The sequence below is a fragment of the Myxine glutinosa genome, chromosome 3 (genome assembly GCF_964187855.1).
Source record: "Myxine glutinosa chromosome 3, kmMyxGlut1.1, whole genome shotgun sequence".
Lineage (NCBI taxonomy): Eukaryota > Metazoa > Chordata > Myxini > Myxiniformes > Myxinidae > Myxine > Myxine glutinosa.
Genome location: NC_136263.1, coordinates 1,454,492 through 1,479,320, shown reverse-complemented (window position 1 = coordinate 1,479,320; position 24,829 = coordinate 1,454,492). Strand labels below are relative to the sequence as shown.

The window sequence follows — 24,829 nt, the reverse complement described above, 5'->3', positions numbered from 1 at the left end:
GGTGTTTTTAAATGACGTGGTGGTGAGGTGTTTTTAAATCACATGGTGGTGAGGTGTTTTAAAATCACATGGTGGTGAGGTGTTTTTAAATCACATGGTGGTGAGGTGTTTTGAATTACGTGGTGGTGAGGTATTTATAATTACGTGGTGGTGAGGTGTTTTTAATTATGTGGTGGTGAGGTGTTTTGAATTAGTTGGTGATGAGGTGTTTTGAATTATGTGGTGGTGAGGTGTTTTGAATTACTTGGTGGTGAGGTGTTTTTAATTTTGTGGCTGTGAGGTGTTTTTATTACGCGTTTTATGGCTGTGAGGTGTTTTTATTACGTGTTTTATGGCTGTGAGGTGTTTTTAATTTTGTGGCTGTGAGGTGTTTTTATGATGTGTTTTATGGCTGTGAGGTGTTTTTATTACGTGTTTTATGGCTGTGAGGTGTTTTTAATTTTGTGGCTGTGAGGTGTTTTTATTACGTGTTTTATGGCTGTGAGGTGTTTTTATTACGCGTTTTATGGCTGTGAGGTGTTTTTAATTTTGTGGCTGTGAGGTGTTTTTATGATGTGTTTTATGGCTGTGAGGTGTTTTTAATTTCGTGGTGAGGTGTTTTTATTACGTGTTTTATGGGTGTGAGGTGTTTTTAATTTCGTGGTGGTGAGGTGTTTTTATTACTTTTTTTTATGGCTGTGAGGTGTTTTTATTACGCGTTTTATGGCTGTGAGGTGTTTTAATTTCGTGTTTTATGGATGTGCGGTGTTTTTATTACGCGTTTTATGGCTGTGAGGTGTTTTAATTTCGTGTTTTATGGATGTGCGGTGTTTTTAATTACGTGGTGGTGAGGTGTTTTTAATTTTGTGGTGGTGAGGTGTAATCGTCCCAAACTTCCAGTCTGCACCTTCCCCTCCCCTATGTATGTGCTGAGGGGTTCTTTCTTGAAAAAAAAACATTCAACCTAAATCTTCAACCTAAATTGCCTATAAAAATGTAATATCACAAACACAACAAATACATTTGTGCAAAGTAATTGTTTGTATTTATGATTGGTGTAAATCATGACAACACAGCAACTCAGGTACAGTCATTAGCCTCAGCTAAAATAAGCCCGTTCCTCAGTATCGACGCTAACATATATAATTATATATATATATATATAGATTATTATTGTATTATCTATCTATAATTCCATTAATCTCTGTGTGTATGTGTGTATGTGTGTATGTGTGTATGTGTGTATGTGTGTTTGTATGTTTGTCTGTGACCGCTGTTTCTCGACAACCACGGGTCCGATATACTTTAAACTTGCCAGGTATATTGCTGGGGACCCGAGGATGTGCCTTTTCAAGGTTTGAAATTAATCGGACAAGTACTTACCGAGCTATGGCGATTTAGCCGTTCGCCGTTCGCTTTGGCGTTGCGAATGGACCAAACCATTGCATGTAAATAGAGGGGGGGGGGTTCTGTGGTCGTTGCGAATGGACCAAACCATTCATGTAAATAGAGGGGGGGGGGTTCTGTGGTCGTTACTGCCACGTGGTTTCAAAGTTTTTTTTTGTTGTTGTTGTTTGCACGCATGTTTTTTTGCACCCACGTACGGGCACGCCCTAGGATGTTTACACACACACACACCCCTACACAAATTTTTTTTTTTTTTTTTTTTGGCAAGGAACGGGCACCCACGTACGGGCACGTCCTAGCTTATATATAGTACGGGCATGCCCTAGTCTATCTATAATTCCAGTAATCTCTGTGTGTATGTATGTATGTATGTATGTATGTATGTATGTCTGTGACCGCTGTTTCTCGACAACCACGGGTCCGATATACTTTAAACTTGCCAGGTATATTGCTGGGGACCCGAGGATGTGCCTTTTCAAGGTTTCATATTAATCGGAGAAGTAGTTACCGAGCTATGTCCAAAAAACGATTCAACCAATCAGAGAGCAGCGAGCTATCACGTGTGCCGAACGTGGCGAACAGACTCTGCCTCGGACGGCACATTTGAGAGCGTATTCATTTATTTCACGTTGGCAAACTATGTTGCCGCTATGTTGGCGTTAAACGATGTTTTAAAACTAATTAAAACTAATTTGCGATTCTTTCGCTTTCCTGCGCGTTTGTGCATGCTATGGCGATTTCTTTACCAAACTCCGCAAGCCGTTCGCTTTGGACCAAACCATTTCATGTAAATAGAGGGGGGGGATTGTCACCGTACTCGCAAGCCGTTCGCTTTGGACCAAACCATTTCATGTAAATAGAGGGGGGGGGGGGATATAATTTTAGATATAGATATAGTACGGGCATGCCCTAGTCTATCTATAATTCCAGTAATCTGTGTGTGTGTGTGTGTGTGTGTGTGTGTGTGTGTGTGTGTGTGTGTGTGTGTGTGTGTGTGTGTGTGTGTGTGTGTTTGTCTGTGACCGCTGTTTCTCGACAACCACGGGTCCGATATACTTTAAACTTGCCAGGTATATTGCTGGGGACCTGAGGATGTGCCTTTTCAAGGTTTCATATTAATCGGACAAGTAGTTACCGAGCTATGGCGATTTCTTTACCAAACTCCGCAAGCCGTTCGCTTTGGACCAAACCATTTCATGTAAATAGAGGGGGGGGATTGTCACCGTACTCGCAAGCCGTTCGCTTTGGACCAAACCATTTCATGTAAATAGAGGGGGGGGGGGGGATTGTCACCGTACTCGCAAGCCGTTCGCTTTGGCTTTGCGAATGGACCAAACCATTTCATGTAAATAGAGGGGGGGGGATTGCCACCGTACTCGCAAGCCGTTCGCTTTGGCTTTGCGAATGGACCAAACCATTTCATGTAAATAGAGGGGGGTGGATGTAATTTTAGATATATATATAGTACGGGCATGCCCTAGTCTATCTATAATTCCAGTAATCTCTGTATGTCTGTGTGTATGTCTGTGTGTTTGTCGTTTGTCTGTGACCGCTGTTTCTCGACAACCACGGGTCCGATATACTTTAAACTTGCCAGGTATATTGCTGGGGACCCGAGGATGTGCCTTTTCAAGGTTTCATATTAATCGGACAAGTAGTTACCGAGCTATGGCGATTTAGCCGTTCGCCGTTCGCTTTGGCTTTGCGAATGGACCAAACCATTTCATGTAAATAGAGGGGGGGGGGGTTCTGTGGTCGTTGCGAATGGACCAAACCATTCATGTAAATAGAGGGGGGGGGGGTTCTGTGGTCGTTACTGCCACGTGGTTTCAAAGTTTTTTTTTTGTTGTTGTTGTTTGCACGCATGTTTTTTTGCACCCACGTACGGGCACGCCCTAGGATGTTTACACACAAACACACCCCTACACAAATTTTTTTTTTTTTTTTTTTGGGCAAGGAACGGGCACCCACGTACGGGCACGTCCTAGTCTATCTATAATTCCAGTAATCTCTGTGTGTATGTGTGTTTGTCTGTGACCGCTGTTTCTCGACAACCACGGGTCCGATATACTTGAAACTTGCCAGGTATATTGCTGGGGACCCGAGGATGTGCCTTTTCAAGGTTTGAAATTAATCGGACAAGTGGTTCCCAAGGTATGGTCACCGTACTCGCAAGCCGTTCGCTTTGGCTTTGCGAATGGACCAAACCATTTCATGTAAATAGAGGGGGGGGGGGTTCTACCGTACTCGCAAGCCGTTCGCTTTGGCTTTGCGAATGGACCAAACCATTTCATGTAAATAGAGGGGGGGGTTCTGTGGTCGTTACTGCCACGTGGTTTCAAAGTTTTTTTTTGTTGTTGTTGTTTGCACGCATGTTTTTTTGCACCCACGTACGGGCACGCCCTAGTATTACTGATAGACGTATAAATAAATAGCCCTTGGCATGTGTTGGACCCATTGTATTTCGTTCCTAAAACATTTTGAACGTCTTGCATTGATTACGTATGCAAACCCGGAGGAATTTTGAACCCTTGGATATATATGCTTTGTTTGTTATCTTTTTGCCGTGCTGCTATTTGTCTGTTTTGATTTGAGTGATGATGTTCTGGTTCGTGTCTTGCAGCTTCACAGGAAGGACTTGGAAGAGGCAAAGAATAGCAAGAAGAAGAAGAAGATCTCGGCGGACAAAAGGCACAAACCAATGAAGGAATATGATGATGACGACAATGATGATGATGATGACGATGACGACGACGACGATGATAATGATGATTTGTTGATGGAGAATCAGAAAGGCATTCCAAAGCCAAAATATGCGTTTCACATTGACATCCTGAAAATGAAGGTATGATTTAATTATATCTGTTGTGGGGGCACACTTTGTGGAGCCGTTACCTGTGATGGTCACATTTGATGGTCTGATTATATCAGGAGTTTGTTTCATTCCAGCTTCAAGTAACATTTTGGGCATATTATCGTGTCTGCGTCAGTCATTGCTACCAAATCCCAGAAATTGTTTTTTGTTTTTTTAAAATATAACTTTATATTTAAATGAATATTTCAAGAAAAGTATGCCCAATTTTGCTTGTAAATGACATAAATGACCAATCAGCGTGACCCCTAATTTGATGACACAATCCATCCTCAGCTTAGAACCATTTCTCAGAGAAACCAGTTATCGAGTGCGGTTTATCGTGTTATTTTTATTTTTTGGTGACCAAACGTGATGAGTGGGGTACGTCCTTATTCATTCAACCCAAGAGGAAAGCTGTTCATGATTTTAGCGATGAGACTTCACAATTGAGCGATGAAAGCTTCGAGGCAGGTGCGAGCACTGAAAGCTCTGACAGGTGTACATGTGGGTGATGTGTCGTAATGTTCAGTGGGGTGAAGTGTATCTGCTGCTATGCAGTTCCTGCTGTGATTTCACTGAAACAATCTGACAATGAAAGTTGTGTGACAGAAAACGGAGCGTTTTTGACTTTATATGAATCAGGATGTTCTTGAAAAGGCTCTGGTTCTTTCACATGATGCCAGAACTCTTGAACCTCAGGCAAACCCCGTACTGACTGGTGTCAAATGTACGCTCGCTAAATATTTTGGACTATTTTTTTTATTTTTTATTTTTATTTTTTATTTTTTATTTTATTTTTTTGTATACAAGATCGAGGCTCGTGAAAGAGCGAAGACACGAATAAAGGATCTATACTTGATGATTTGCCTCAACTTCCGTTATCTTCAGATTTCTTTCCTCAAGACTGAACGAATGTATTGTTACGGATCTGGGTTTCGGGGTTAACCATGAGGGGACTTCTCCGGCTCCTCCCGAATACCGGTCCTGAGGCCACCGGTCGCGGATAATCCCACAACCTGGTAGGGTGCCAATCACACGGCCAAATCTCCATTTGCCTGTGGATGACATAGCCAATCGAACCGGGGATCGCGCCCTCGGTTTGTAATCGACTTATCTTCTCCAATCAGGGGCAGCGAACTGCCGAAATATGAGCAAACTGCCGAGTATGGACCGGCTAATATTGTGGAGCCTATTGGTTGGGGAAGAATGTCCCTGCTATCACTACTGCACCTTAACCGAGTCGATAGGAAAAGGGACAAAACAGGCAGGTTGTAAAAAACTGTTTACCAAAGAAACCAGAAGTATTTACAAGTAATTAACAAAAACAACACACTTATTTTTTAATGGTCAAAAATAAAGCAATTACAAGTACAATGATAACTGGCACTTTATAACTGCTGGCAGTGATGACCGGTTTTGTCCGCCTTCCCGCTTTCAGGCAACCACGCTTTGATACAACCCCGCTCTGATACAGCCCTGCTTTCATCGGACACACTTCGATACAACCTCGCTTTGATACAACCCCGATTTTTATTTTTATTTTTTATTTTTATTTTTTGTATACATAATCGAGGCTCATGAAAGAGCTAACATTTATCACACAAACAAATCAAACAGACAAACAACCAAAGTATATAAAAAGGGGAGCGGTAGACAAGATGGGGAGAGAAGGGGAAGCACATAAACACAACATTTGTGAGGGACATCGGGAATGTTTGGGAGGGAGAGGGCTTGGGGGAAGGCGGCGTAGGAATGGTGGGGGAGGGGGGTGGGAGAAGTATAAACACAAGGACACCAAGGACTTCCAGGAAAGAAGTTGCTATTTCAAAAAAGAGGATTTGGGGTGAAATTAGCAGGGGTAGAAAAGATCAAGGTTTTGGATTGGGGAAGATAAGAGATGGTGGTGAACAGCTGTTTTAAAGACCTGGAGGGAGGAGTGGGATTGAAGGGAGTGGGGGAGTTTGTTCCAGAGGTGGAAGAAAAGAGGAATGAAAGAGTGAAGGTGAGCAGAGAGTCTTGATTTTGGCAGTTTAACCATAAGAGGGTTGCAGGCAGATCTTGTGCGACCGTCAGGAATATTTGGGGGACAGAGCCCAGAGAGAGCTGGAGGAGCAAGGCCGGAGAGGAGTCGGTAGAAGACAAAGACCACCAACCTGCCTGCGGTGAGTAAGTGAAAGGCCCTCGGAGGTAGCTTCATCACGGGAGATTCCAATGATTCTGAACGCTTTGGTTTCAACAACATGAAGACGAGCTAGGTGTGAGGCAGGAGCACCAGCCCAGAGGGGAGAGCAGTATTCCATTGAGCTGCGGATGAAAGCCTTGTATGTGGTGAGGAGCTCAGGTGTGCCAAGGAAGGACTTCACACGACGGAGGATGGATGCACAGTCGGCGACTGGTTTTGGAGGCCAGATTTGAAATGTGGTTTTCCCAGGAAAGATCATGGCAGATAGTGAGACCCAAAAGTTTGAGTGACAGAACTTCTTGGAGAGGATTATTCAGAAAGTGGATGGGAGGGTTGTCCAGTCGGTCTTTTCGGAGAGACATCGTAAGAGTGTGAGATTTGTCAGGATTGAAAGACATGTTCCACTTGTTTGCCCAGTCAGTGATTTTGTCCAGGTCTGCAGAGAGTGAGGAGGCTGCAGACTGCCGATCTGAGGGATGAGGAATGGAGCGGCAGAGAGTGGAGTCATCAGCAAAGAGATAGAGGGGATCTTCAAGAGAGTCGGAGAGATCATTGATGAAGACCAGAAAAAGCACAGGGCCTAGAACAGTGCCTTGGGGAACTCCAGCCTGAACAGGAAGAGGAGATGAGAGAACCCCATTCAGGGCCACATGTTGACTACGACTAGAGAGGAAGTCCATCAGCCATGCGTGGAGATTTCCATGGATACCAAAGGAGGAGAGTTTGGTGAGCAGAGCGGGGTGCCAGACCGTATCGAAGGCACGTGATATATCGAGGGAGACAGCTCTAATTTCCTGTTTGGCATTAAGGACCTCCATCCATTGTTGAGACAGCAGAAGCAGCATGTCCAGAGTAGAGTGACCTGGTCTGAAACCAAATTGATGATCAGAGATCAAGCCATTGGAGAAGAGGAAAGATTTCATATCCGAAGCAATGATGGATTCCATGACTTTGCTGATAATTGGGAGAAGGCTGATTGGTCTGTAGTTGCTGCGATCTGTTTTTGCACCTTTTTGTGTAAAGTGGTGATGTTGGCTAATTTCCAAGCAGATGGCAGTTGACCTTGAGCAAAAGAGCGGGTGAAGAGAACAGAGAGAGGGAGCTTTGATACAACTCCGCTTTGATACAACCCCGCTTTGATACAACCGCGCTTTGATACAACCCCGCTTTGATACAACCCCGCTTTGATACAACCCCGCTTTGATACAACCCCGCTTTGATACAGCCCTGCTTTCATCGGACACACTTCGATACAACCCCGCTTTGATACAACCCTGCTTTCATTGGACACGCTTTGAAACAATCCTGCTTTCATCGGACACACTTTGATACAACCCCGCTTTGATACAACCCTGCATTCATCGGACACACTTTGATACAAACCTGCTTTGATACAACCCCGCTTTGATACAACCCCGCTTTGATACAACCCCGCTTTGATACAACACCGCTTTGATACAACACCGCTTTGATACAACCCCGCTTTGATACAATCCTGCTTTCATCGGACACACTTTGATACAAACCCGCTTTGATACAACCCCGCTTTGATACAACCCTGCTTTCATCGGACACACATTGATACAAACCTGCTTTGATACAACCCCGCTTTGATACAACCCCGCTTTGATACAACCCCGCTTTGATACACCCCCGCTTTGATACAACCCCGCTTTGATACAACCCCGCTTTGATACAACCCCGCTTTGATACAACCCCACTTTCATCGGACACGCTTCAATACAACCCTGCTTTGATACAACCCCGCTTTGATACATCGCTGCTTTCATCGGACACCCTTCGATACAAGCCCGCCTTGATACGACCCTGCTTTCATCGGACACGCTTCATTAAAACCCCGCTTTGATACAACCTCGCTTTCATCGGACACGCTTCGATACAACCCTGCTTTGATACAACCCTGCTTTGATACAACCCTGCTTTGATACAACCCTGCTTTGATACAACCCTGCTTTCATCGGACAAGCTTCGATAAAACCACGCTTTGATACAATCCTGCTTGCATCGGACATGCTCCGATACAACCCCGCTTTGATACAATGTTGCTTTCATACAACCCCATTTTCATCATAATTAAACCTACACTGAAAAGTCACATGGCTCGAAAAGATAAAATGTAGAGTTTCTTCTTCTTCACACAATAACTGCTACCTTCTAGAGTCTGTACCAACAAAACACCAATGCATAACCAACAAAACACAACAACAGGCATTTTAAGGCCATTTTCCCTGCTAGAGCGGGGGTTAGCCTTGCAGGCCCCATGACAATCGTCTCCATTTACCCTATTTTCTGCATCTCCCCTTGTTAACCCCCTTACCCGCATTTCTTCTTCCACCACCTTTAACCAAGCCTTTCTCGGTCTTCCCCGTCCTCTACTTCCTTCTACATTCATTTCCATCACTCTTCTCAACCAGCCACTTTCATCCTTCCTCAACACATGACCAACCAATCTCAATCTGTTTCTCTTCACAGCATCCATCACAGGCTCTATTCCCATCATCTTTTGCAATTCATCATTTGTCTTCCTCTCTCTCAACGATACTCTGCACATCCACCGAACGATTCGCATTTCCACCCTTTCCAGCCTTCGTTGCTGCTCTACTTTCATTACCCATGTCTCGCTCCCATTAATCATAACACTTCTCACCCATGCAGCATACACGTTTCCCTTCAGCTTCAACGACACTCCCCTCCTCATCAGCACGCCATTCAGTTCCCGAAACCTTTTCCATGCACATCTCACTCCAGCAACCGTTGCCGAGTCTGATCCACCTTCTCCATTCAGCATGTCTCCGAGGTAGCAAAATGTTTTCACACCTTCCAGCTTTATGCCGTCTCCAAGATCCAACTCAACATTTCCTCCATCTGCTGCTCCCTCTGTGCACACCTTACACTTGCATGTAGCTGCCACACTGGTTAATGACCCTCTCAGAACACTACATTTTTGATGAACCCACTCAGCGCACATTGCACATTGAATGGAGTTCACTTCGACACCCTTCCTGCACACAGCACACGACCACTTCCCAGTTCTTTCCACCTCGCCACATGCTTTCCCACTTGCCACCACCTTCATCTTTCTGATATTCTCCTTCAGACCTTTTGCCTCCACGCATTCCTTCCACTTGTTCATCTTCTCCTTCAGTCCATCCATACCTTCTGCAATCAACACCAGATCATCTGCATACATTAACTCCCACGGTAAACCCTCCTTTACATTCTGAGCCAGCACCTCCATCACAGCTTCAAATAGTGGTGGACTTGGTACCGACCTCTGATGCACTCCCACCGTCACCTCAAACTCACCACTGTTCCCGTCCTTCGTCCTTACACCTGTGCGCGCTCTCTCGTACATTGGCATCACTACTTTGATCAACCATTCCTCCACTCCTAACTTCCTCAATGCCCATGTCACTACTTCATGTGGAACCCTATTGAATGCTTTCTCCATATCAACAAACCCAAGAAACAACTTCTTCCTCTTCTCCATGTTCTTCTCCTGCAACTGCCTTTCAATAAAAAGTGCGTCTGTTGTTCCTCTTCCTGGCATAAATCCAAACTGCATTTCGTCGATCTTCACTTTATTCCTTATCCTCCTCTCCAACACTCGTTCCAATACCTGCATTCCATGCTCCAATAACTTTATCGCTTCATACGAGCCACAGTCCAGAGGGTCACCTTTCCCCTTGTATAGAGGGATGAGGGTACTCAGTTCTCAAACCACTGGAATGCGGCCTTCTTTCACCTCCAGATTACAGATCTCTGTCATTCTCTTCACACCCCAACTTCCCTCTGCCTTCAACATATCTCCCACAACTCCCGTCGGCCCTCCCGCTTTTTTACTCTTCATTGCTTTTATTGTTTCCTCAACTTCCTTCTCGGTTGTATTCTCTGCCGGTCCTAAAACTGGGTTACTCTCGATGTTGCCATCCCATTCATTCTCTGCATTCAACAGCATTTCCATATATCTTTTCCATCTTCATTTAATTCCATCTGGGTCCACAACCATTTCAGGGTCTTCACCCTCATCACATCGCACCTCTCTTTCGCTCTCTGCTTTGCAATCCTGAATACCGCTCTCTGACCCTCTTCTGAATCCAAGCGTTCTCCGAACATTTTCCTACATGCCTCCTGCGCCTTTGCTACCTCTTTCCTTGCATCCTTCGTGGCTTCCTTATAACTTTCATTCTCTGCCTTTTCTGCCCCCATTCCCTTCGCCTTCTGCCACTCCTTGAACTTGTTCCTCTTCTCGACAATCCTCTTTCCAACTTCATCATCCCACCACTAAGTTTCCGAGTGCCTCGGTGGTCCTTTTGTCCATCCACACACCTCACCAACGGCTCCCAACAGACTATCTGAAACCGCTTCCGGTCCGGTCGTGAGAGGACGCTGGCGTCACTTGCTCGCCGCTTCTCTGACTGGACTTTTTATTTTTATTTTTTATTTTTTTGTATACTGAATCGAGGCTCGTGAAAGAGCTAACATTTACTTCACAAACAAATCAACCAGACAAACAAAATACACAAAAAGAGGGAGCGGAAGACAAGATGGGGAGAGAAGGGGAAGCACACAACCACAACATTTGAGAGCAGGGAGAAGTGTGGGAGGGAGAGGGGGGGGGGGGGGGGGGAGAGGTACAAAACACAAGGGGACTGAAATTAGCGGGGGTAGAAAAGATCAAGGTTTTGGATGGGGGAGGATAAGAGATGGTGGTGAACAGCTGTTTTAAAGACCTGGAGGGTGGAGTGGGATTGAAGAGAGTGAGGAAGTTTGTTCCAGAGGCGGGAGAAAAGAGGAATGAAGGAGTGAAGGTGAGCAGAAAGTCTTGATTTTGGCAGTTTAACCATAAGAGGGTTGCAGGCAGATCTTGTGCGACCTGTAGGAATATTTGGGGGACAGAGCCCAGAGAGGGCTGGGGGGGCAAGGCCAGAGAGGAGTCGGTAGAAGACGGAAAGACCACCAACCTGCCTGCGGTGAGTGAGTGAAAGGCCCTTGGAGTTAGCTTCATCGCGGGAGATTCCAATGATTCTGAACGCTTTGGTTTCAACAGCGTGAAGACGGGCTAGGTGTGAGGCAGGAGCACCAGACCAGAGGGGAGAGCAGTATTCCATAGAGCTGCGGATGGAAGCCTTATATGTGGTGAGGAGCTCAGGTGTGCCAAGGAAGGACTTCGCACGACGGAGGATGCCCAGTCGGCGACTGGCTTTGGAGGCCAGGTTTGAAATGTGGTTTTCCCAGGAAAGATCATGGCAAATAGTGAGACCCAAAAGCTTGAGTGACAGAACTTCTTGGAGAGGATTATTCAGAAAGTGGATGGGAGGGTTTTCCAGTCGGTCTTTTCGGAGAGACATCGTAAGAGTGTGAGATTTATCAGGATTGAAAGACATGTTCCATTTGTTTGCCCAGTCTGTGATTTTGTCCAGGTCTGCAGAGAGTGAGGAGGCTGCAGACTGCCGATCTGAGGGATGAGGAATGGAGCGACAGAGAGTAGAGTCGTCAGCAAAGAGATAGAGAGGATTTTCAAGAGAGTCAGAGAGATCATTGATGAAGACCCGAAAAAGCACAGGGCCCAGAACACTGCCTTGGGGAACTCCAGCCTGAACAGGAAGAGGAGATGAGAGAAACCCATTCACGGCCACACGTTGACTACGACCAGAGAGGAAGTCCGCCAGCCATGCATGGCGATTTCCATGGATACCAAAGGAGGAGAGTTTGGTGAGCAGAGCAGGGTGCCAGACCGTATCGAAGGCACGTGAAATGTCAAGGGAGACGGCTCTAATTTCCTGTTTGGCGTTGAGGACCTCCATCCATTGTTGAGAAAGCAGAAGCAGCATGTCCTGAGTAGAGTGACCAGGTCTGAAACCAAATTGATGATCAGAGATCAAGCCATTGGAGAAGAGGAAAGATTTCATATCTGAAGCAATGATGGATTCCATGACTTTGCTGATAATTGGGAGAAGGCTGATTGGTCTGTAGTTGCCGGGATCTGTTTTTGCACCTTTTTTGTGCAAAGCGGTGATGTTGGCTGATTTCCAAGCCGATGGCAGATGACCTAGAGCAAAAGAGAGGGTGAAGAGAACAGAAAGAGGGAGTGAAAGAGCGGAAGAACATGATTTTAGGACCCGTGGGCTGATGCCGTCAGGACCAGTTGCAGAATCAGAGTCGAGGGTTGACAGAAACTTTTCCACCTTGTCAGGAGGAAAGGACACAGAGTCCAGGAGCAGCTGGGTACGACTGGGTACGGTGGGTACAGAGAGGGATGGGTTTGGGACACAAGATTTAGAGGCAAACACAGAGTTGAGGCATTCAGCTTTTTCACGTGCGGAGTCGGCCGTTAAGCCGTTTGAGGTGAGGGAGGGGATGGAGGGGGAACAAACACCAGAAACAGATTTGACCAGACGCCACCAGGATTTGGAAGAGGGAGACAGATAAGAGAGTTCGGTCTTCAGAATGGTGAGATATTGTTTCCTGGCTCTCCTGAGGGTGGACACACACTTGTTTCGGGCTTTGTGAAAGGAAATGAGATTTCCTTCCGTTGGATTTGCTTTCCAGGAGACGAAAGCAAGTTGTTTCAGGGCAACAGCCTCACCACAAGATTCCGTGTACCATGGACGGGAGGAAGGGTATGACAACTGAAGACGAGATGGGATAAATCTGTGCATGAGAGAGAGCAATTTACTTTGAAAGAATTCCCAGGATGAGTTGATGTCAGAGGCGGTCGAGATGGGAGACCAGTCCAGATGATTGATGGCTGCTTGAAGACCGTGCCAGTTGGCCTGAGTGAAATGCCAGACTCGTCGACACTGAGGAGGCTCTCTGAGAATGGTCAGAGAGATGTGCACTTTGACAAGCACATGATCAGATGAGCCGATTGGAGCAGAAGAAAAGCAGCAGACATTTTCAGGGAAGTTTGTCATAACCAAATCCAGATGAGAAGATGCTCCGTTGACTGAGATCCGGGTCGGGAAATTGACAGATTGTGTCGGTCCCAGTGAGTCGCAGAAGTCCTTTGCTGAAGAGCCATGGCTGGTGAGAGAGGTACCCACACCCAGCCAACTGGCATGGTGACAATTGAAATCACCACATATGAGGAAGAGAGAGTTGGGATGGGTAGATAGAAGTTGGTCCATATTATCAGACAGCGAGATGTAGATGGAGTCATCGCTGTTTGGTGGACGGTACAACACACATATGAACAAAAGGGAGCGAAGGGGGAAGCCGTAGCCAAAGGTATTCCTGGGGGTGAGGTGGAGAGATGGCAGTGGAGGGCGAGTGAGGAAGAGAGTTTTTTTATAAAGATAGCAACCCCACCTCCAGGACGAGGCTCAGGTCTATCATACCGGAGGAGGGAGTAACCTGGGAGAGATACCAAGGCATCAGAGACATCATGAAGGAGGAAAGTTTCTGTTAAGCAGATCACATCTGGTTTGTCAGAAGCAACCTGTATGGAGAGATCAGTCAAGTTTGAGCGAAGGCCCCGGATGTTTGAGGTCCATACCGTTAATGAAGAGGAAGGGGGAGCATCGGGTCCAGAACAGGGGGGGGAGGGGTAGGGTAAGATGTGGAAGAGGAGGAAGAGGTAGGGAGAGCTGTTGAAGGTGTGTCAGAGATTTCAGAGATTTCAGAATAGCTTGGAGAAAGGGAAGAATGGGGCGGACAAAAGGTTTGATGGAGATTGGGTGAGGCACAGTGAGGTGTTATTTGAAGAGGGGGAAGAGCGAGGCAGAAGGTTGGGGGAGATGAAGGTGAAAGTTGGAAGGGGGAAGAAGCAGGGAGGTTGCTTTGAGGAGGAGGGGTGAGAGGGGAGTCTAGGAGGGGAGGAGCGAGGGAGAGTCTCGGAGGGGAGGGGTGTGGGGGGAGTTTAGGAGGGAGGGGAGGGAAGGGGCAAGGGGGGAGATTTGAAAGCGATGGGTGATGGGGAGGATTTGGAGGGGAGGGGTGAGATTGGATTTTGAAAAGTGTACGATTCATGGGAAACGAACATTTTTTGCAAAATGAGTTTGAGACCTTCGAGTCAAAAATAGTTTGAGGACACTGAAGGAGGGGTGGAGTTCTGGATAGTTTAGGGAATGTAGAAAGGAGGAACTGTAAGAGATGGTATTATATATATTTTTTGGAATTAATAGATTTGGTGACCAAGACGAAAGCATCCTTTTGTAGGAAAAGAAGAAAAGGGTGTTATAATATATGAGAGAAAATAGTTGTTCAGGGGAGAGATTATACATTTCTAACCACGTGATCGCGTGATCGCGAACGAAGAATGAACGAACAATAAGAACAAATAAACGAATAAGACCTGGGAAGGTAATATTTTTTTGGGTTTTTTTTTATTTTTGAGTAGAGATATTAAACAAGGAGGTATGGGGTGAACGACTGGGACGAAACAGAGAACGAAAATAATTGCAGCGCATTCGACGAATCGCTGAGAGAAAAACAAAACCACAAGGTCGGAGACGGTACGGTAGCCTAAGCCTACGAGTACTAGGCCGCAGAATACTCGATACGCATTAACCGACGATTGTGTATACATGTACGAAAAATTAACACCGAAAATTTTCCAAAAGATACGCTATAGGTACATACACCGAAAGATAGATTCAGTCTCGACAAAAACACAATTGAGAAAGATCACTTAGCTTCGAAAGCGTGAGCGCATGGAACAGCTTCGAAAAGACGTGACCTCGCCAATTGTCCGTATCTTGCTTTTATGGTGGTCGTGGCGGATTTTTGGCCATTGAGTCTGCCCTCTGCATGGTCCCGGCTCTGCTCTGCTGCTCCTGGCTTCACCTGCTCGGCTCCTTCGCTGTTTCCTCGGGCCCGCTCTTGTGGGTTGTGCCCATTGTTTGCAGCGGCGGTGATGGCGGTTTGCCGCCGTGATCTTGATTAGCGGCGGCGGTCGTTTGCCGCTGCATTTGCCGCTTTGCCTCCTCAACCTTGGCCTCGTGCTCGTCTCTTCGCTCCTGTCTGCCCTCTGCATGGTCCCGGCTCTGCTCCTGGCTTCACCTGCTCGGCTCCTTCGCTGTTTCCTCGGGCCCGCTCTTGTGGGTTGTGCCCATTGTTTGCCGCGGCGGTGATGGCGGTTTGCCGCCGTGATCTTGATTAGCGGCGGCGGTCGTTTGCCGCTGCATTTGCCGCTTTGCCTCCTCAACCTTGGCCTCGTGCTCGTCTCTTCGCTCCTGTCTGCCCTCTGCATGGTCCCGGCTCTGCTCCTGGCTTCACCTGCTCGGCTCCTTCGCTGTTTCCTCGGGCCCACTCCCGTGGGTTGTGACGATTGTTTCGCCTCCTCAACCTTGGCCTCGTGCTCGTCCCTTCGCTCCTGCTGGCATGGCTCTGTGGTACTCTGCCGCAAGGCTTCTCCTGCTTAATACCCGCTCCATCCCATCATGCATCTCTGCTATCAAATCAAATGGATGCCTGCGTCGACCCAGGTACATTCACCGTGGCTCCGGTCGTATGTTTGTTTATTTACAATCAGGTCACTCCATCACCGTCCTCTGGTCGGCTCAGCGCACTCCCACTCATCGTCCCAACGCACCTGGTCACAACAACGCACACAATCGCACCTCCTGTCTGCGAACCCTGGCCAAATCACCTGAATTCATACCCGCCGTACAAAACAACATCAAGCTCACCCTGTTCAATACCCGGTCCCTCAACAACAAAAGCCTCATCCTGAACGACTACATTCTGGAAAATAAACTGGACTTTCTCTGATTTCTCTGACTTGTGCCGATAAAAACCAAAACATTTTCTTTCACTCATTCTGCTCCCAGGTTTACCCCTGAACCCCGCCTGATGAAAACTCGTGCTCGCCAACTTGAAAGACTCCGCAATAAAACAGGTCTCACAGTTCACTCCCAGGCCTACAAGGACCACCTACAACACTATAAAGATGCCCTCTCCCGCGCCCGCTCCGCCTACTACTCTCAAATTATCCACTCTGGCTCCGGAAACCCAAAAGCACTCTTCTCTACAATAAACAAACTCCTCAGCCCCCTGAACACCACCACCCAGTCATTCACAATAGACAACTGCATCTCCTTCCTTTCGTTCTTCCAACGCAAAATTGAAAACATCTACAACAGCTTGACCACCGCCACACCCGCTCCCCCTCAAACCACCTGCCCCCCCTTATCCTGCCATCCCCTGTATCAATTCTCCCCAGTCTCCCCTACTGACCTCTCTGAACTCCTCATAGGAATGAAAACTGCCACCTGCACTCTTGACCCCATCCCCTCCAGCTTTGTCAAGGCCTCCCTTCCTGCTCTCTCTCCACTTATCATTGCAACAATAAACTCCTCCCTGTCTACAGGCATCGTCCCACCGTCCCTCAAAATTGCTGCTGTTACCCCCATTCTGAAAAAACCTGGACTAAACCCTGACACCCGAAATAACTTCAGACCCATCTCCAACCTACCCTTTCTGTCAAAAGTTTTGGAACGCGCTGTAGCCACTCAACTCAAACATCACCTCTCTGCCAATAACATGTATGAAACATTCCAATCCGGATTCCGCTCCAACCACAGTACTGAAACTGCTCTCCTCAAAATCACCAACGAACTTCTCCTCTCCTCTGACGCTGGCAACCTCAACATTCTCATCCTCCTCGACCTCAGCGCCGCCTTTGACACCATCGATCACACCATCCTCCTCACCCGACTTGAAACCACCTTTAACATTACCGGCACTGCCCTCTCTTGGATTAAATCATACCTCTCTGACAGACGCCAGTTCATCTCCATCAATAACTGCAAATCCCCCACTGCTCCCCTCCCCCAAGGTGTCCCCCAAGGTTCAGTTCTTGGCCCCCTCCTCTTCATCCTTTACCTGTCCCCCCTCAGTCACTTAATCCGCCGTCATGGTCTCCAATTCCACTGCTTCGCCGATGACATCCAGCTTTTCATCTCCACCAAGTCCATCTCCACCGCCACCCACTCTATCCTGACAAACTGCATCATTGAAATCAAATCCTGGCTTCAAATCAACTTCCTCAAACTTAACTGTGAAAAAATCTGAAATAATCATCATTGGCCCAAAAACGCTCATAATCATCATTGGCCTCAACATCGATGGTATCCCAGTATCCACCTCCCCTCACATCCAGAATCTTGGCATCATCTTTGACCAAACCCTCTCCTTCGACAAATACACTAAACAGATCACAAAGACAGCCTTCTTTCACCTGAAAAACATCGCCCGTCTCCGTCCATCCCTCACCTCCGTGGCTGCAGAAACCCTCATCCACGCCTTCATCACTTCCCGTCTGGACTACTGCAATAGCCTCCTTTATGGTTCACCCTCAACAATCACCAATATACTCCAATACATTCAGAACTCCGCTGCCAGTCTACTCACCCATTCCCGGACCCGTGACCACATCACCCCCGTCATTTACAAGCTTCACTGGCTCCCCATCTCCCAGAGAATCCAGTACAAAATCCTCCTCTTGACCTACAAAGCCCTCCATAACCTGGCCCCATCCTACCTGGCTGACCTCCTCTCCAGACACACTCGCACCCGCAACCTCCGCTCTGCTGGTACCAACCTCCTGACCGCCCCCCCCCCCCCCCCATCTGGACCAAATTTAGATCCTGGGGGGACAGGGCCTTCTCCATCGCTGCTCCCACCCTCTGGAACTCACTACCTCACACCATCAGAGACTCCTCCTCACTCACCACATTCAAAACATCACTCAAGACCCACCTGTTCAACACTGCATTCAACATTTAACCCACAGCATCTAACCCCTGACTATCTCCTCTCCTTCTCCCTCCTTTGTGCTTTGAATATTTCCCTATTGATTCTTCTTTTTTTGCAATTGTTTTTATGTTTTGCTATGCATTATGTTTTGCACTCTGTCAAAGCGTCTTTGGGCTCCCTGAAAAGCACTATATAAAATAAATGCATTATATTATTATTATCTTTCATTGACATGCAACCACTTTCAAGCTCAACCACATCATCCTCCACCATACTCAGCCTCTCTTTTAATGCCTCCCTCACTGTCACCTCTTTCAACCTCCACACCTTCATTCTCGGTTGGTACTTCACCCGCCGAGCTCTCCTCGCACTTTTCACCCTTATGCCGCAGACAACCAAGTGGTGCTGTGAAACAGCCTCCTCCCCTGGGATCACCTTTGTGTCCTGGAGGTGCCCCCTATCTCACCTACGCACCAGCAGGTAGTCAACGGTTGTCATCGACCCACCTGAACGTGTATGTAACAAGCTTATTATCCTCTTTCTGGAACTGAGTATTACAAATCAACAAACCAGCTCCATCAGCAAACTCCAAAATCCTTTCACCTTCTCCATTCCTCACACCATATCTGTAACCCCCATGAACTCCCCCATGAACTCCCTCAAAACAGTTTATACTCCTTCCCACATGTCCATTTAGGTGTCCTCCTACCACCACAACTTCCTCATCTTTCACGTTTTCCATCAGCTTCTCTATTGCACACCATAACTTGTCCTTCTCTTCATCGCTCCGACCGACCTGCAGAGCATATCCCGAGATGACCTTCACGAAGAGCTTTCCAATCATCATCTTCACCATCATCAACCTTTCACTCACTCTCGTCACACTCACCACACTGTCTCCAAACTCCTCAGAAAACAGGACACCAACACCATGCATGCCTTCTGGGCACCCTTGCCACACAAACTTGTATTTCTGTCTCTGCCTACCCTTCACCATTCTCGCACCACTTCCCTTCCATCTCGTCTCCTGCACACAACATATGTCCACTCTTCTTCTGACCAATACTTCCAGCACTTCTTCTGATCTCCCTGTCATTGTCCCTACATTCCATGTCCCAAACCTCAGAAACTGATCTCCATGTGGGGCAACAGACGTTTCGTCGTCATAAATGGAGTGATTTCCACCCTTGCTTTGATCGGGTTCCCCACCTTGATTTTTGACGAGAGGGGGTGAGGACCCCCACAGGGTACTCCCGGCTGTACCTGCCCATATGTAATTGTAATTGTCATGGTTCCCTTTTTGAGGCCAAGTTTTATGGCCGGATGCCCTTACTGACGCCAACCCTTTCAGTCGCCTCTTACGACCCGCAGGGATACGTTTATACCTATTCTAAACCGGGGTACACACCTTACAACCAATCATGTTGAAATTTTAAACACTTGTTCAACTTGAAGACATCTACATTCGTTTTAAGTTTCACGTTGATCAATTAAGCAGTTGAAGAGAAATGTTTTTTAAAATACTTCCATTCAATTAATTTATGGCTGCCAAACCGAACAACCAATCATATTTACATTTTACACACTTATTCCACTTGACCCCTTCTACATTGCTTTAAAAAGTTTCACGTCGATCAATGAAGCGGTTCAATAGATACAACGTTTTTAAGATTACCATTTAATTATTTACCTCTGCCAAACCATGTGACCTATCACAAATCCCAAAAGGTAATTTAAGCTGCAAGACATGTGGAACATACTTGTGAAGTTTCCACTCAATTTTTGCTGAGTTTTCCCTCGGCACAACGGTCTCTCCCTCGGCACAACGGTCTCTCCCTCAGCACAACGGTCTCTCCTTCGGCACAACGGGGCGTCTCCCTCGGCACAACGGGGCGTCTCCCTCGGCGCAACGGGGCGTCTCCCTCGGCGCAACGGGGCGTCTCCCTCGGCGCAACGGGGCGTCTCCCTCGGCGCAACGGGGCGTCTCCCTCGGCGCAACGGGGCGTCTCCCTCGGCGCAACGGGGCGTCTCCCCCGGCGCAACGGGGCGTCTCCCCCGGCGCAACGGGGCGTCTCCCCCGGCGCAACGGGGCGTCTCCCCCGGCGCAACGGGGCGTCTCCCCCGGCGCAACGGGGCGTCTCCCCCGGCGCAACGGGGCGTCTACCTCGGCGCAACGGGGCGTCTACCTCGGCGCAACGGGGCGTCTACCTCGGCGCAACGGGGCGTCTCCCCCGGCGCAACGGGGCGTCTACCTCGGCGCAATGGGGCGTCTCCCCCGGCGCAACGGGGCGTCTACCTCGGCGCAACGGGGCGTCTCCCTCGGCGCAACGGGGCGTCTCCCTCGGCGCAACGCGGCCTCTCCCTCGGCGCAACGCGGCCTCTCCCTCGGCGCAACGCGGCCTCTCCCTCGGCGCAACGCGGCCTCTCCCTCGGCGCAACGGGGCCTCTCCCTCGGCGCAACGGGGCGTCTCCCTCGGCGCAACGGGGCGTCTCCCTCGGCGCAACGGGGCGTCTCCCTCGGCGCAACGGGGCGTCTCCCTCGGCGCAACGGGGCGTCTCCCTCGGCGCAACGGGGCGTCTCCCTCGGCGCAACGGGGCGTCTCCCTCGGCGCAACGGGGCGTCTCCCTCGGCGCAACGGGGCGTCTCCCTCGGCGCAACGGGGCGTCTCCCTCGGCGCAACGGGGCGTCTCCCTCGGCGCAACGGGGCGTCTCCCTCGGCGCAACGGGGCGTCTCCCTCGGCGCAACGGGGCGTCTCCCTCGGCGCAACGGGGCGTCTCCCTCGGCGCAACGGGGCGTCTCCCTCGGCGCAACGGGGCGTCTCCCTCGGCGCAACGGGGCGTCTCCCTCGGCGCAACGGGGCGTCTCCCTCGGCGCAACGGGGCGTCTCCCTCGGCGCAACGGGGCGTCTCCCTCGGCGCAACGGGGCGTCTCCCTCGGCGCAACGGGGCGTCTCCCTCGGCGCAACGGGGCGTCTCCCTCGGCGCAACGGGGCGTCTCCCCCGGCGCAACGGGGCGTCTCCCCCGGCGCAACGGGGCGTCTCCCCCGGCGCAACGGGGCGTCTCCCCCGGCGCAACGGGGCGTCTCCCCCGGCGCAACGGGGCGTCTCCCCCGGCGCAACGCGGCCTCTCCCCCGGCGCAACGCGGCCTCTCCCTCGGCGCAACGCGGCCTCTCCCTCGGCGCAACGGGGCCTCTCCCTCGGCGCAACGCGGCCTCTCCCTCGGCGCAACGCGGCCTCTCCCTCGGCGCAACGCGGCCTCTCCCTCGGCGCAACGCGGCCTCTCCCTCGGCGCAACGCGGCCTCTCCCTCGGCGCAACGCGGCCTCTCCCTCGGCGCAACGCGGCCTCTCCCTCGGCGCAACGCGGCCTCTCCCTCGGCGCAACGCGGCCTCTCCCTCGGCGCAACGCGGTCTCTCCTCAGATGACAGGCAGGTGATCCTCTGCATTCACAGCAGATGTCTGGCTCGATTGCAAGGGCACAAATATCACTTGCGTCGCACCTTTATACTCGCTTAAGTGGGGTGAAGCTTGGTCCCACACCAAGCAACCCCATTGATGCGCCTCCAGACACTCCACCATTCTCTCCTGTCAATCATCCATTCTTTGTGTTTGGGGATATTCTTCACGGAAAGCCCTGCTGCCCACGCTTTCCGTCAAGGCGAATTCAAGTTGGGAGGACTTGGCTGTCTTCATTTGTTGTATTCGTGTTTATTAAATGTCGGGATGGAGGGAAAAATATTGGTTATGAGGGGAATCGAGGATAAAACATGCAATGCACGTGTTTGTTGAGAGTCGCTAATGTCTCAAATGTGTCTACCGAATAGAGCGCTAAATAAACCGAATTGGAGCTGTGTCTAACTGTCTCTGGAAAGAGGAGAAGCCAAATTAAATAGTGTCAAAAATGCGCAATGGTTACCAACCTGTATGGCAGCCTGAATGGCAACTATATGGCTGTGAATGATGAGTTATTAAAGGGTGGTGGACGTGGAAGAGGATCATGGAGGAAGGAAGAAGACCTCTCTATACCCCTCACATATGCATATCTCCCGTTTGCCCACTACACAAAAGGGAGGTCTATCAGAATACAAGTATTAATGAGAAAACTGAACTTGGGAACCTATGTGCGTGGATGTGCGTTCTCCTGGGGGTTTAGGGGTGATTTGCACAACTGTAACAGTATTAACAGTGGTGCTGCTCGGATTGTAAATATTTACATTGTGCCATGCCTACACAGAGGGATATGTGTTGCATAACAATGTTCACACAATATAACCATAAACTTAGCAATTGCCAATCTTGGTTTTCAGCTCTTCGTGCACTGTACTATCGTGCTTTCGGATTCTTGGTAAAGCCAAATGCCGGGGGGGGGGGGGGGGGGGGGAGGGACTACGTCTGGCTTCAGTAAATGTATTGGTTTAAGTCCCAAAGGCTCATTGTTTTGGTCTATTTTAAAGTAATCTGGCTGAAAATGCTCCAAGCAAAGCCGACTCGTCTCAAGTCCCTGCGAACCTGTGCGAGTCTCAGGTTCTGCAACCACTTCTTCCACCGATGCGGATGTTTAAGTGGCAATGAATAGAAGCTAATGTTGTCTGTTTTGTTCTTCATACGATCATCTGTGTTATGATAACAGCCTAAAGCAATTCAGTGTGGCATATCGCTTGAATATCATGGAAACCAAGTAGGTTACTAATTTTTATCACAACCAAATATGGCAGGCTTCTGCTACGCAAGGGATGGAGGACGTCAGCAAAAGCAGTGCCTTATGATTGCGTGACCCAGCAAGTCCTTACCAACTACACAAAGTTGTCATTTTTATCGATTCACATAAGTCACACATATTCACAGATGTAGGCTTTGAAACCTGGATAATTGAATGAAGCCTTTCTGAAATATTCCGAGTTCTTGTTTGAGGTAAAATGACTTGGCTGGAAACAAATGGATGCTGGACAATCTTTTTGATGTGTTGTCGGCTTTATTAATTGTTTTTCTTTATTCTTGACCTGAAAGTGGGTTTGAAATATTTTTGACAGAAGATTTTAAAATCTTGTTTTCTGTTCTTTGGAGCCTGTTCTACCTTTGTATGTTCTGTGCCTACCTTTGTTGAAGTGCTTGTGTTGGTATGTTGCAGAACATCTCTGAGGGTATGCTACTTTTGGGCTGCATTAAGGAGGTGAGGCAATACGAGATCGTCGTTTCACTTCCTGGAGGCCTCTCTGGATATGTTGAGGTTGAGAATCTCAATCAGGTGTACACGAAGAGACTCAACAAGAAAGACGAAGATTCTCCCAAGGTGACGGTTTGGTTATTGAGCAGAAACCTCCTGTTAAGTCAATGGTTACCCAAATTATTTTTTTGTCATCATACCCTGCGTGTGAAACAACAGTGGGGTTAAGCAATTGGGTCACTTTGTCTGTCTCTGTCCATCCACAAACGTCAATTTATGATCGAGGAACAACTTTATTTATTTGGAGTATTAATTATTATGAATTAGAGTTATAAATGTAGATAGTAGAACAAACAAAACAACAACAGGCATTTTAAGGCCATTTCGCCTGCGAGAGCATGGGTTAGCCTTGCAGGCCCCATGACGATCTTCTCTATTTTGCCCTATTTTCTGCATCTCCCCTTGTTTTACCCCCTTGCCCACATTTCTTCTTCCACCATCTTTAGCCAAGTCTTTCTCAGTCTTCCCTGTCCTCTACTTCGTTCCACATTCATTTCCATCACTCTTCTCAACCAGTCACTTTCATCCTTCCTCAACACATGACCCAACCATCTCAACCGGTTTCTCTTCACAGCATCCATCACAGGCTCTATTCCCATAATCTTTCGCAATTCATCATTTGTCTTCCTCTCTCTCAACGATACTCCACACATCCACCGAACCATTTGCATTTCCACCCTTTCCAGCCTTCGTTGCTGCTCCACGTTCATTACCCATGTCTCGCTCCCATAAATCATAACACTTCTCACACATGCAGCACACACCTTTCCCTTCAGCTTCAACGACACTCCCCTCCTCGTCAGCACGCCACTCGGTTCCCGAAACTTCTTCCATGCACATCTCACTCTAGCAACCGTTGCCGAGTCTGATCCACCTTCTCCATTCAAAATGTCTCCGAGGTAGCAAAATGTTTTCACACCTTCCAGCTTCACGCCATCTCCAAGATCCAACTCAACATTTCCTCCATCTGCAGCACACCTTACACTTGAATGTAGCTGCCATACTGGTTAATGACCCTCTCAAACCACTACATTTTTGATGAACCCACACTGCGCACATTCTACATTGAATGGAGTTCACTCCTACACCCTTCCTGCACACAGCACACGGCCACGTCCCAGTTCTTTCCACCCCACCACATGCTTTACCACTTGCCATCACCTTCGTCTTTCCGATATTCACCTTCAGACCTTTTTGCCTCCATACATTCCTTCCACTTGTTCATGTTTCCTTCAGTCCATCTATACTTTCTGCAGTCAACACCAGATCATCTGCATACAACAACTCTCACGGTAAACCCTCCTTTACGTTCCGAGCCAGCACCTCCATCACAGCTACAAATAGTAGTGGACTTAGTACTGACCCCTGATGCACTCCCTCCTTCACCTCAAACTCACCACTGTTCCCGTCCTTCGTCCTTACAGCTGTGTGCGCTCTCTCGTACCTTGCCATCACTAATCT

At 48.5% G+C, this 24,829-nt stretch overlaps 1 protein-coding gene across 5 annotated transcripts in view; it reads left to right on the top strand.

Annotated features, from left to right (window-relative positions):
* PDCD11 (programmed cell death 11) overlaps positions 1 to 24,829 on the top strand; it is a 698,902-nt gene that overhangs the window by 540,871 nt on the left and 133,202 nt on the right. For all 5 annotated transcript variants that reach the window (XM_078773692.1, XM_078773689.1, XM_078773691.1 and 2 more), the window contains 2 exons: positions 4,010 to 4,231; positions 23,273 to 23,434. In XM_078773692.1, the coding sequence (XP_078629818.1) occupies positions 4,010 to 4,231; positions 23,273 to 23,434 (384 nt within the window). The remainder of the gene's footprint in view (positions 1 to 4,009; positions 4,232 to 23,272; positions 23,435 to 24,829) is intronic.